Raw genomic sequence first — 12,038 nt, 5'->3', positions numbered from 1 at the left:
TATGGAAACATACATGTAGGAAGCACATTGATGACACCAAAGACACTGATGCATTTAAAAGTATACATCATATTTAGAAAAAAAAATATTCAAGAATTTGTTTATTTCAGATGCTTGCATCTCTGGTTATCCATGGTTGTGACTGATCAGGGCCTGTCTTACAAAGAGTTACGATTGATCTGATCAATCGCAACTATGGATGGCCAGCAACGTCAACATTATGCATGTTTGTTCAAACTATTTTCTAGCTATGATGTATATTCATGCATTCAATGTTTTCTTGAAAATTCACTGCACTTCTCTGTGCATACAAAGGACATTGTGCAAATTTTTCGTAGAAAAAACTATGACAATGATAGATTTCAATAGAGTTACGAGTGATTGGATCAAATGTAACTCTTTGTAAGACAGGGCCAAGATCAATTACAAATCTTTGAAACAGTGTCTATATGAAAATTACATTAGAATTGTTTAAGTTGGAATGTCATTAGGAATTTGTGTATACCTGACTATATTGAGCTGGACTTCATCGACTAAGCTGACTGGTAGGAGACGGAAGAGTTTGTTCATGATTACTGGAAGGAAGTTGATAAATGTCTTTGGGTCAACAGCATGCATAGCCTGTCAATAAGGGAAATAGAAAGTTCTTTAATCTTTCAATAGTATTAGCAAAGGTATCATCACCAATATCATCCAGAAAAGTTGAAGATTATAGTAAACATTTCACAACCATCATCATCATAATCATCGTCATCATCATCATCATCATCATCGCCATTGTCATCATCATAATTACCATCACAACCATCATCATCATAACAACCAACATCATCACCATCATCGTCATCATCGCCATTGTCATCATCATCATAACCACCATCACGACCATCATCATCACCATCAACACCATCATCATCATCATTACCACCACCATCATCATCACCATCACCACCATCATCATCATCATCATCATCATCACCATCATCATCATCATCACCATCATCACCATCATCAAAATAATCAACATCATGTAGGACATAACTCTACAGAAGAAATAAGACACAAACTTCCTCATCAGTGAGGACAATACAATGTCAAGTCATCTTTACATACCTTTACACAAGTAATGATCTCTAAGCAGCTCTTTTGTGATCCATCCCAACCCTCACACTGCTGGAAGAAGTTGTGTAAATGTGGATCCTGAACAAAACAAACAATTAAAGAATTATCCACTTGCACATAAGAGAAAACGTTTTGCAAATTAGAGTATGAGCCAAGGATTTAGTGTACTTTGGCACCTTATTATACTCAACCTCATACGACATATGTTTGTTATCTTTTCAAAAGATGAGGATTTAATATGTATACATATAGACTTTCATCCTTGATGTCATTTTTTAACGACACAGGAATGTTGTTGACTTTTTGTAGCAAAATATGTAAAAACCAAATTCTAAAATGACCAGAAATAAAAAGAACTTCACAAAATGCTTTGTCAAGCCCTTCTGGGTGAACCCTTCACAAAATCTTTTCCTCATGAATACTCCCATTTCAGCAGTGAAAAAAAACAATGGATGAATGCAGCAAAGCAAATGTGAGATACACTGACTGAGATCCCTGCTAAAAAGACATGACAAGGACATTTCTTACAGTGCCTATATACAGTTTTTATTGAATATGTGGATATACAGGCCTAATATTCCCCTTTCCCCACACCCCAGAAAATCAACCTGTAGAATTATTGCTATAACATAAATAGAACAAAACTTTTCTGGCATACTTACTGTTGAGTAGATAGTTGTGACTGGTTTGAGATCGACTTTAAGCAGAGGTTTCCCTCCATCAACCCACTTCACCTCAGGGGTCTAGAAAACAAATACAAAAATGAGAGAAAATATACCTGTGGGTCCATTTCAATACAATTCAATAGTGTTTTTGCCTGACTTTAGGGAAATATATGACCTTGACCATAATTATATGATGTCCATGGTTCTCTGACAACTCCTCAGGGTCTTGGGAGGTGTTCTCGGGGTGAGGTGCCATCATTAATGTAAGAAGTGTCTAGTTGGGGATGGTTGCCGAAGTTGGAAAAACCAAGGTCTACATGTACTAGTATATGTTTTCCACTAAATTGGCTTTGTGGGAGTTGTTTTGTTCTGTTGTTGTACATTATTGGTGGAGATTATATGAAATAATATTCGCTATTTGAATAAGAATAATATTGAATGATGCATTTTTCAAATACATGTACATGTATATTGTAGATGATGGTGTACAATAAATTTGAGAGGATTTTCACTTAATACTTTCAAAGCAACTTTTCTAAATTGCAGAAAACACGCTTTGTAATCTGATGGCATCGTAAATACAGTTCAATCGGATGCATTACATGTAGCTTATAAAACAAAATGGCAAGGTATTGAAATTATTATAGTCAGAGGGGTATTGCTCTAAAAGAATTTAAAGTAACTTATAAATTATAATTATAGTTGTCATCTAAAGACACACAAACACGCATCTCTTCTCTACTGCGATTCACTCCAATCAGTGCAAAATTACAAACAGGTATTTAAGTACAAAATCTCAAGCCCTACATTTAATTCTTATGCTACACTACTACAAATCGGCCACATCCGAGAATGAATCAACAATGGGAAGCATGGCTTCACGGTCTGACATGAGAGTTGGTAAATCAATTCTTATGCATTACAAGCAGAAGCTGTAAAAACGAAGGTATAAAATTTATTTCTCATCAAGCGAAAAAAGGGTTAGGTTTTGAAAAGCTAAAAAAATATTTTCTGATTCTAAGTACATACATTTTGCCCACAAGTCTTTTCTAGGGATATTGCAGCAAAAACTATCTTGCTTTCACTTGTAAATGGCAGGTGATATGTAGCTTGGTGAAAATTGAATAAAAGTAGACCCTTCTCACACAAAGAGTCAATCTTAACTTGGTTATTTCAATCAATCAACCACAAACAGAACACACTCAAACATGTATCAATCACCTACATTATAAACATACAATCTAAACTTAACTCAATTACAAAAACTTAATTGTAAAATATTATTATAGAATTATTATTTGATGCTTGATACAACCTTTCATTCAAAGTGACGACAATTAAGGAAATAAGTCTGAAGTTTCAGTTTCATTTGTTTATCATGATTTCAGACCAATGTTTGGGTTAGCTGTCATAAGGATATATTCGATCAAAATAACTACATTGCCAAAGCAATTCAACAATTTCAAAAGTTCAACAGGAGTGGGGAGAGGACCGCAACCATACAATAACAAGGCTTGAACCTTGAATTAGATAAAAATACAAATTATGGCAAAAATAATTTTATGATAATTCTAACATCTTAAGTTTCCACTAATACAACAAATAATATAAACCTATATTGGTAAGGCTTTGATGCTACAAGTTCTCATCAGGTCTAGTATGTATCGGTGATGACTTGGGCCTACATGATTTTCTTATAAACTGGAAGACCAACGGAAAGATTTCATGATCATGCCTTAGGCAAATGACTGACAAAATGTGAAACATCGTCGGTAAAGCCCAGCACTCACTGTGCAATTCGTTGCGATCCGAATTTCCAGGAAATTGTGAAAACATTTGAGATGAACATTCTAGCCGATAAAATCTTAGCAATCAGAGTTTAGAATAGTTGTATTCAGTCTAGAGCCTCCTTGTAGGAATAAAAGCAAATTCAATTTCAAATTGCAATGACGTCATCATCGGCTACAACTTGAAACCGATTTGGACCTTACTCCGACCATAGGACTTGTCGCAAAGCAAAATTATGATTTTATTATTCCTAACACAATGCCGAACTTCAAATAAAATGAGTTTACTTATTGGAACCTTCACATTTAAAAGCAAAATGTGATTTATTAGAAAATTGTGTCGCATCGGATCGCAAAGTGTGCGCCGGGCTTAAAAGTGTCTTTGTGGGGGGAGTCTCATGTACCATGGTAATGAGGCTCAGCAGTCAATCACAATCAATGTTACCATGGTAATTGCTGTAATAGCAAGGATCCTGTACCATAGTTGCAACCCTTTATAAAACAGGGCCCTTCCCTCTTCTAAGCTACTATTATTGCTAAAGCAAATCATGTCACATCAACAGAAGCGGGAAAGAGACATAACGGGAAGAAGGGGTATATGAGGGAGGGTGGGGGTAAACCTTACCATAAGATTGAGTATTAGATCAGGACCCAACACAGATGCAGAATATCGATCTTTAGAAGTCTACATGCATCGTGAATTGGGCAGGCAAGGTTAAAGAAAATGAGTAGGAAATGAGAAGAAATGACCCATGAGATGTTGCAAGAAACTTAAGTTCAATCACAAATCAAGCATACGTTCCTAAAATCGAATGTAATTTGGCGTTGCAAAAAGTTGAGTTGCAACTGGATGCAAATCAACCACAAATTTTTATTTGAGTAAAGGGGTTTATAGTATGTTTTTAAGTTTAGACTTTACGCTTGATTTGGATTCGAACGAAAGTTTGTTGCATTGTCCCTATTAGAGCTGGACGTGGTATTCAGAACGATCACTTGTGTTAGTAAAATTGTTAATAAATTTTCAAATAGCCATGTCATTTTCAACATTGATGTCCAGTTTCTAAAGTAATTAACTTTTCAGACTACAGCCCCTAAATACTAAATTTAATCGCAAAATACTCTGTGCAAGTGCTGACGTTATAGATTAACTACAGATATAACATGCTCAACTTATAAATATAAAACTATACAGAAAAAGAATATATTAAACCAGTAAATTATTCCAAGTAGAAATAAAGAAGGAATAGAGACATCAATGATGAACTTGAAAAAAATGGGAGAGAAAAAAAGATGAACAATGGGGACCTGAGAGTCTGTTGTATAAGAATTAGTAAACAAATGAAGGAATGAGTGGAGGAAGAAATAATTGAATTAGAATATGAACAATTGAAAGAATAATTGAGTGGTGAATTAATGACTGACCAATTTCGATAAAGAACAGACTGAAAGATGAATGAATGAAATAATGATGGATATATGCATGCATCAAGTGAATGGATATTCAGATGACATAATTAATTAATGAAAGAAGGATTAGTAAAAGAATAAATAGATGAATGAAGGATAAAGAAATGAATGGCTGGATGGATGGATGGATGAATGGATGAATGAATGGATGGATGGATGGATGAATGAATGAATAGTGACTGTTTGTCTGAACAAAAAATCTGAATTAATTAATCTGTTAAAAATGAAAATCATCATAAAGCTGTATAAAGGAATCTCAGTTAGTGCATAGAAGAGTACAAAAGCAAGACGTAATAGATGAAGAAATACATAAAGTATTACTAATTGTTAACAAATAATAATGATCACTGAATGACTGGATGAATTTATCAAACTATCAAACAAGTGAAAGACAAGGGAATGTAATACATGTAGGGGACACACATGTACAAACACCAACATATATATATCTCAATGTAGATATACTGATTTATTCCATGAAGGACTCACCCTGCCTTGACCGCCCTTTCCGGATGATAAGTAACCATTAGGCATTGAAGCAGCCACCGGAACGGTGATTTCCCCATTGTTCAGCTTCCTGTAAGATAAAACAATGAGAGCAGTACAAATTAATTTTATAACATGGCATGACAAGCAAATACATTATAATTGTATCAATGAGGGAGGTATTAATGATAACCATTAACACCTGTGTAGAGAATATTCTGTATTCTTATCTAGAGTGAATGCCCCGGGGGGCCACTTACATTGACGAGTGGATACCATGCGCGACCAAAAAAACACGTAAAAAGGATGTCCTTTTCACGATAGGGCACGTTACGTACATAACGTGATAAGGGTGTCAAAAACACAAAAATAATGAAAAAAGGGTATCTATTTCGCTAGGAAAATTACGTGTTTAGGGTCGAATTTACGGGATGATAAAACAAAATTAAAATGTTTTATAAAGGATGTCCTTTTTGCCCCAACACTTCGTGTTTAGAGTCCGATTTGCGCGAGGTGTAGAAGTTGGGGTCGTACTAAACCAAATAGGGTAAAGCCGACGACCGAAGGACCCGTAACAACAAAACATTCCTGTACTTGTTTAAGGGTTCATTTCAGGGAATATTTGCCAAGAGTATCGTTTTGTTTCCAATACTTGTTAAGGGTAGGGTTTCACACGCCAATACTTGTTAAGGGGTGCATTTTCAGAAGTATGGAAATTACGTGTTTAGGGTGCTTTTCGAGCCCCCTTGGTCGCGCATGGTATCCACTCGTGAATGGAAGTGGCCCCCCCCCAGGGTGAATGCATACAAACGCTACACAATAGAAAGTTCCCCAACATCAAAATGGCATATCTCAATAGACAAAAAGTAGAGAGCAGAATAAAATGCAAGTACAGTGTAGCACCCAAATGTGGTCCCCCTTTTTATCCAATCCCGAGTATGGAAATTGATCCATGATACATAAGCAAACACAAATTAAATGCTAAGTTGTTACTTTTTTTTACATACTAAAGAGTAAATTTGAACATTTCTTGCCATGTAATCAGAAACAAGTAGATTCAGCTTTTTTTGGTGGGGGGGTTGCAGAAAAGCATCTATGAGAGATGCAGAGCAATTTTATAGCAGGGTTCCTTTTTAAAGACGCGACACAGGCTTCAAAATGATTACGACTGATCATACTTTGAATGTTTTTTAACAGATATATAGCGCAATATAAAATGCTGTGGATCATCATCATACTTACTGAGACTTATCTAAGAGCGGGATCCATGAATAGCCAACTACAAGAGAAAATAAAAACAAATATTAATCAATATTATTCAAGGAATTTCATATTTTCAAAATACTTAGCACAGAAGAGAAAAACTTCTGTCCTTCCATACAGTACATAAAAAATGGGGAAAAATAAAGAAGAAAAATGAAAGTGAGAGAGCAAATTTGATTCTCATCCAACTGAAATTGAGATCAATGTAAACTCCTATTCCTAAAGAATACAATCCGAGATTAAAATTTGAGTATTACTTCCAATTTCACAATTCTTTCTGTACAACAGAGCCCGATGCCCTTTCTCATCAAACTAATTTCCCCAACCAATGAAGATTCTACATGTATAACTGCTTTGCTACTAACCAATCAAAAAGGTCTACTAACCATCCAAAAGGTATTAGATATGAAAGTCTAATAACTATTCAAAAACACAAATTCATTCAGTCTCCAAAGGTTAATTCTTTAATTCCTAAATACATGTATATGATTAATAAAGGGAAAATCCAGTTTCAAAAGAGTATAGGTTAATACACATAATGTACAATTATCAAGGGAAAACTAAAATTCAATAGAAACAATATTCAAGCGAAATCGAGTGACTCAAACAGTAGTTTATAAAACACTCACAAATGGCATGCTACATAAAAGCAAACCAAACTCAAATTGGAGGAGAGAAATCTATAAACGGTACAGAATAAGAAATTCAAAATGAAATTAAGTTATTCAAAACATCATGTCATATAGAAAAAATTATATGTGGATATTAAGAAGGGGTAAGCCTTACATCTAAAGGCATATGAGAGTGAGGAAAGCAAAAATAGAAAATGAAATTAATATGAATCTATATAACAAACATCCAAACAGTCATAAATTTCAGCTAAAAACTTAAACTTATAACAGATACATGTAATAGAACTGAAATATACATACATGAAGACACGTCAATAAATATAAACATTAACTGCATGTGAATGACACTGGCACTTGTCAGCACATTTCATAATTTCATGCAAATCTATGTCTACACATTATGCAGCTCATTTTAATAACAAATTTCAACCTTGAAGTTTTCCTTACCCATGAGAGAATAAAAGCCTTAATAAACAAAAGATTAGGATTTTCATTTTGAGACTTACACGCAAACTGGTAGCAAGAACAGTGTTTTTCAAAGTGTTATCCCCTTATCAATTTGTACACATATAGGTGTACAGTACATAGATAATTATGTTTTAAATTTGATTTATAAAAGGACCCACCAAAAGCAGCCTCAACATGAAGCATACCTAAAATATATCGAAGACTGACTGTCAGAAGGACGTTAGGATTTACATATACATCAATTCCAAGTCCTGTTACTGAGGCAGAAAGGCGTTAATTCTTGCACGCACTGTACATATTGCATACTGCGCACAAGAGCTTACATGTACATGTATGTCTTTATGCCAGCTCCACAAGAAATCAAAACATTCCCGCAACATACCACCCTTCTGCCAGTCAGGTGACGATATGTTCTCACAAAAATGCACAAATGATAAAGGATGTGCTGACTTCATTTAAATAAAAGTACATGTACATGTATATAACCAACAGTAGAGATACAAAAGACACAAAACACACTGGGCAGCCAAGCTGAAGTGGAGTCATGGAAATATTATTAATTTGTCTATTGATTAACTCTTTTTTTTACGTTACAATATCATCATATCAAAATTTTTGCAAGTTGATATTTCACTTTTCGTATACCGACAGGTAGTGTCAGTAACATATATCTAAAATGTATTTTAAGCAGTCTAAATATTACATTTCAGTCTCTCTTTCCAAATGAGAAAAAGTTATTGCTTATCTAAAGAAATTGAATACCGAAGGGGTTGAACTTCACTTTATGGCTTTTACTTCTCCATAATTAGGTAGTGTAAAGAAAGAAAAATCTGTGAAATTCCTTTAAATCTTTGTCGTCTACTATGAATCGCATCACTTAAGTAATGGTTATTGTTTTTTCCTCTATTAAAACAACATGCCAAAGGAAATGACAAAAGGCTTCCCAAAACTCCCCTTCCTTTGGCCCATACAAGCTCAACTCAAAGAACATCCAAACCAAACACTAAAATATTGAAAGAAAAGGAGTCTAAATTGATCTTCAAACATTCAATTTGTGTTTAGATACCTTCCAGAGGTTCCACTTTAAATGTAGGGGTGGCAGTATGATTAGTGAGAGAGGGATGGAAGAGAAGAGAAAATGAAAAACAGACAGAACAAAGAGAAGATACAATGTACAATGGATAAAATGCTTCTCAGAACTCGTCAGGCTGAAAAACAAAATGCTCAAAAGGTGGGCTTCATTCGTAGAAAATTAATGAACATCGAACATTAGCATGACACAACGTCCAGAATAAAACAATTAAACCTGAGATGAGACTACCACTTAAGATACTACACAATCACTATAAGCAAGTATGTATTATCATTGCTAGTTATTACAATACAGACAAATTAACCAAAATTTTGCACTAGTTTAACCTATTAATTAATAATACATACATGTATATACTTTTCCACTGGCTTTTCATGATAAACACACTACTACATTTACATGTACATGTTTTTGCCTTCCACTTTATGAAGAGTAAGTTTATTTGCATCCGTAAGTAATAACAACAGGGTTTCCATCATGGCATATACATGTACATGTATAATAATGTTTAACAATTGATTGGTCAATGTTTAATCCATAAAGGTAAAATGGCTATAAGGAATCTAAACAAGACTTGGTCAACTAGAGCACCCTAAATGTAAGATTTTCAGTGATAACCTCACTAGCTTGGTTGACTAAATTTTTTACATTTTTCATATTTCTTTCCTAATGAAATAATATTGCAATACATTGACATTTTTATTAATTCCTTTAGTACAATACTTGAAATCCTGTCATTTTTCAAATCTTGATGCTATGTCAGACAATGTAAAATGTAGTAAAGAACAAGGTTTTTTAAGAGTATGCACTATGCAACGACTAAAATACTTCTAGTTTTTATACTCAAGTTGGACTCTGTTACACAGGAAACTCCAGAATGAGTTATTCTGGTGTAAATGAGGATCTAATACACAATACATGTAGTTACTCTCTCACTTATATTTTAAAAAAAAAGGATAGCATAAATTGTTGTATCTCGATTGGATGTTTGCGGATTCAGGATCCACTAACGCTCAACTCTCTGCCAAGAATCAGTGATTTTAAATGAATTTGTTAAAGATAATTGCATCATTTCCATAGAACAACTGGTTACAAACAGACATGCGCTACGCAAGTTATAACAGAGATAGCCCAAGACTTGTCTGCTATAATTATATTTCGTTTCTTAAGACGAATGGAAATAAACTTATTTCAACACAAAATGCCGATACGTTCTTCAAAAGTTAATCATAAATGCATCCTCAGGGCTTTGAAATGACAGTTTCTTAAGCTCCTTTCGCAATCTGTCATGTGATCAGTGCAACTTTTCACGGCAGGTTGTGACAAGCTTCTATCGATACCTATCTTGCTACCAGAATTGATTCACAATAATTCCGGTCACATCAGGACCCCATATTACAAAGAGTTACAATTGATCCGATCAACCTCATGTATATGGAAATCCATTAACGTCATAATTTTAATGAGGAAGTGAATGCTTGAGTATACATCATTTCTAGAAATCATTTTGAACGAACAGGTATTGCGGATGTTGTCATTGCTGGCTTTCCATAGTTGTGATTGATCAGATCAATTACAATCCTCTGTTATGCAGGACCCAGGTCGCAGAAATGAGCATGACCAATCGTGACAGCCCTTCAACAAATAAATCATCTGTCTTGCTACCAGAATTAATTCAAAACAATTCCTTTAGTTCAAAGTGAAAATTTACCGCATGAATCCGGAAAATGAGACAAGATGGAGAAGATGGCTTACCGAAGGAATCAACGGTCTCCTTCTTCTTGACAGTACCCTTGCCCGTCTCACAGCTAACGTGGTAGAAACGGAAGAGAAGGTGGTGCTTGTTGTTCAGTTGAGTCGGCAAGGCAAGCTTAACCTAAAGGGTCGTAAAAGGAAGGAAGAGAATCGATTAAAGAGTCAGGTAGAGTCAGGGTTCGAACCCCGGCCGCGTCAGACCAAAAGACGTTAAAAGATGGGAGTTGCTGCTACCCTGTTTGGCGATCAACAATTAAAGGGATAGAGCCTCGTTGATCTTGCGCTGCACGGTGGCTGCCGGGCCCACGATCCATTGGGCAAAGCAAATTTTTGGAGTATTTCATTTCATATCTATTTCAAACAATAAATTATGGATTTTCATTTTCATAACTTTTTTCAGGGGGTTACTGGTATGGACATGTGTTGAGGAGGGATGTTGATCATGTTCTTGAGTTGGAGGTGACTAGCCTCAGGAGAAGGGGGGACCGAAGAAAACAAGGAAGCAAGTGATGGAGAGGAGTAGGAGGGTTGGGTTGAGGGAGGAGGATGCACTGAATAGAGTAATTAAAGTTGGAGGGAGGCGGTGAGGGTGATCTCTATGAGTGCGAGGAAAATACAGCCACCTCCACAGTCAGAGACTTATCAAGTTTTAATTCTAGAATACTACTTCGACTATTATGATGCCATAATAACACAATACACAAACCTCTTCATAAAACTCTGGGACCTGTTGGTGGTGCAGGACAGCCACACTGCCAGCCGATGTGAAGAGGCTTCCTCCAGGTCGACCATAGAAGCAACGTAGCGGTTGGGCCCCTTCATCGTCGGAATCCCGGAACTCTATGTGCATGGCTATGTTCCTGGCCTGAAAAATGAGAACAACTTACAGTATAAAATCATTGATAGTGGACAAGTTCAAGTATGTCATAATGGGAAACATCCTCCCTGTTAAACACTGAGTCAACGCAGCAGTTGCGACCCTTCATCATCAGATTCTCTGAACTCTATGTGCATTAGTGTTATGCCTTTGCGTTTAAAACTTGACAGAACATAAAAAAAAATGATTTTTGAGGAAGTAATTGTTACCTTTGCGAATGTCTTCTGTGCATCATATTTAAGTTGTATGGGGTAGATGTAGAGGTTGTTGACGTAGTTACTGAACGGGTAGGCAACCTTGCCGTCCTCTGGTAAGAATTCCTCCACTTCAAACGTCGGCTGGTCGGCCAGGTCGGACGGCCAGGGCATTATGGGTATTAGCGATGGTGTGAGGCAATCTGCAAAATGACCAGAGGGCAGTAAT

General features: G+C 35.6%; 1 protein-coding gene across 7 annotated transcripts in view; it reads right to left on the bottom strand.

The window, feature by feature from the left end:
- The window catches only part of LOC121429484 (dedicator of cytokinesis protein 9-like), a 139,713-nt gene that overhangs the window by 80,733 nt on the left and 46,942 nt on the right, over positions 1–12,038 (bottom strand). For all 7 annotated transcript variants that reach the window (XM_041626519.1, XM_041626520.1, XM_041626525.1 and 4 more), the window contains exons 13-20: positions 11,825–12,012; positions 11,445–11,603; positions 10,739–10,859; positions 6,770–6,806; positions 5,531–5,618; positions 1,785–1,865; positions 1,114–1,200; positions 506–621 (exon numbers count right to left, since the gene is read on the bottom strand). In XM_041626519.1, the coding sequence (XP_041482453.1) occupies positions 506–621; positions 1,114–1,200; positions 1,785–1,865; positions 5,531–5,618; positions 6,770–6,806; positions 10,739–10,859; positions 11,445–11,603; positions 11,825–12,012 (877 nt within the window). The remainder of the gene's footprint in view (positions 1–505; positions 622–1,113; positions 1,201–1,784; positions 1,866–5,530; positions 5,619–6,769; positions 6,807–10,738; positions 10,860–11,444; positions 11,604–11,824; positions 12,013–12,038) is intronic.

This window comes from Lytechinus variegatus, chromosome 16 (assembly GCF_018143015.1).
Source record: "Lytechinus variegatus isolate NC3 chromosome 16, Lvar_3.0, whole genome shotgun sequence".
NCBI classification, from domain to species: Eukaryota; Metazoa; Echinodermata; class Echinoidea; order Temnopleuroida; family Toxopneustidae; genus Lytechinus; species Lytechinus variegatus.
The sequence above is the reverse complement of the archived record's forward strand: the minus strand, read 5'-3'. Positions and strand labels throughout refer to the sequence as shown.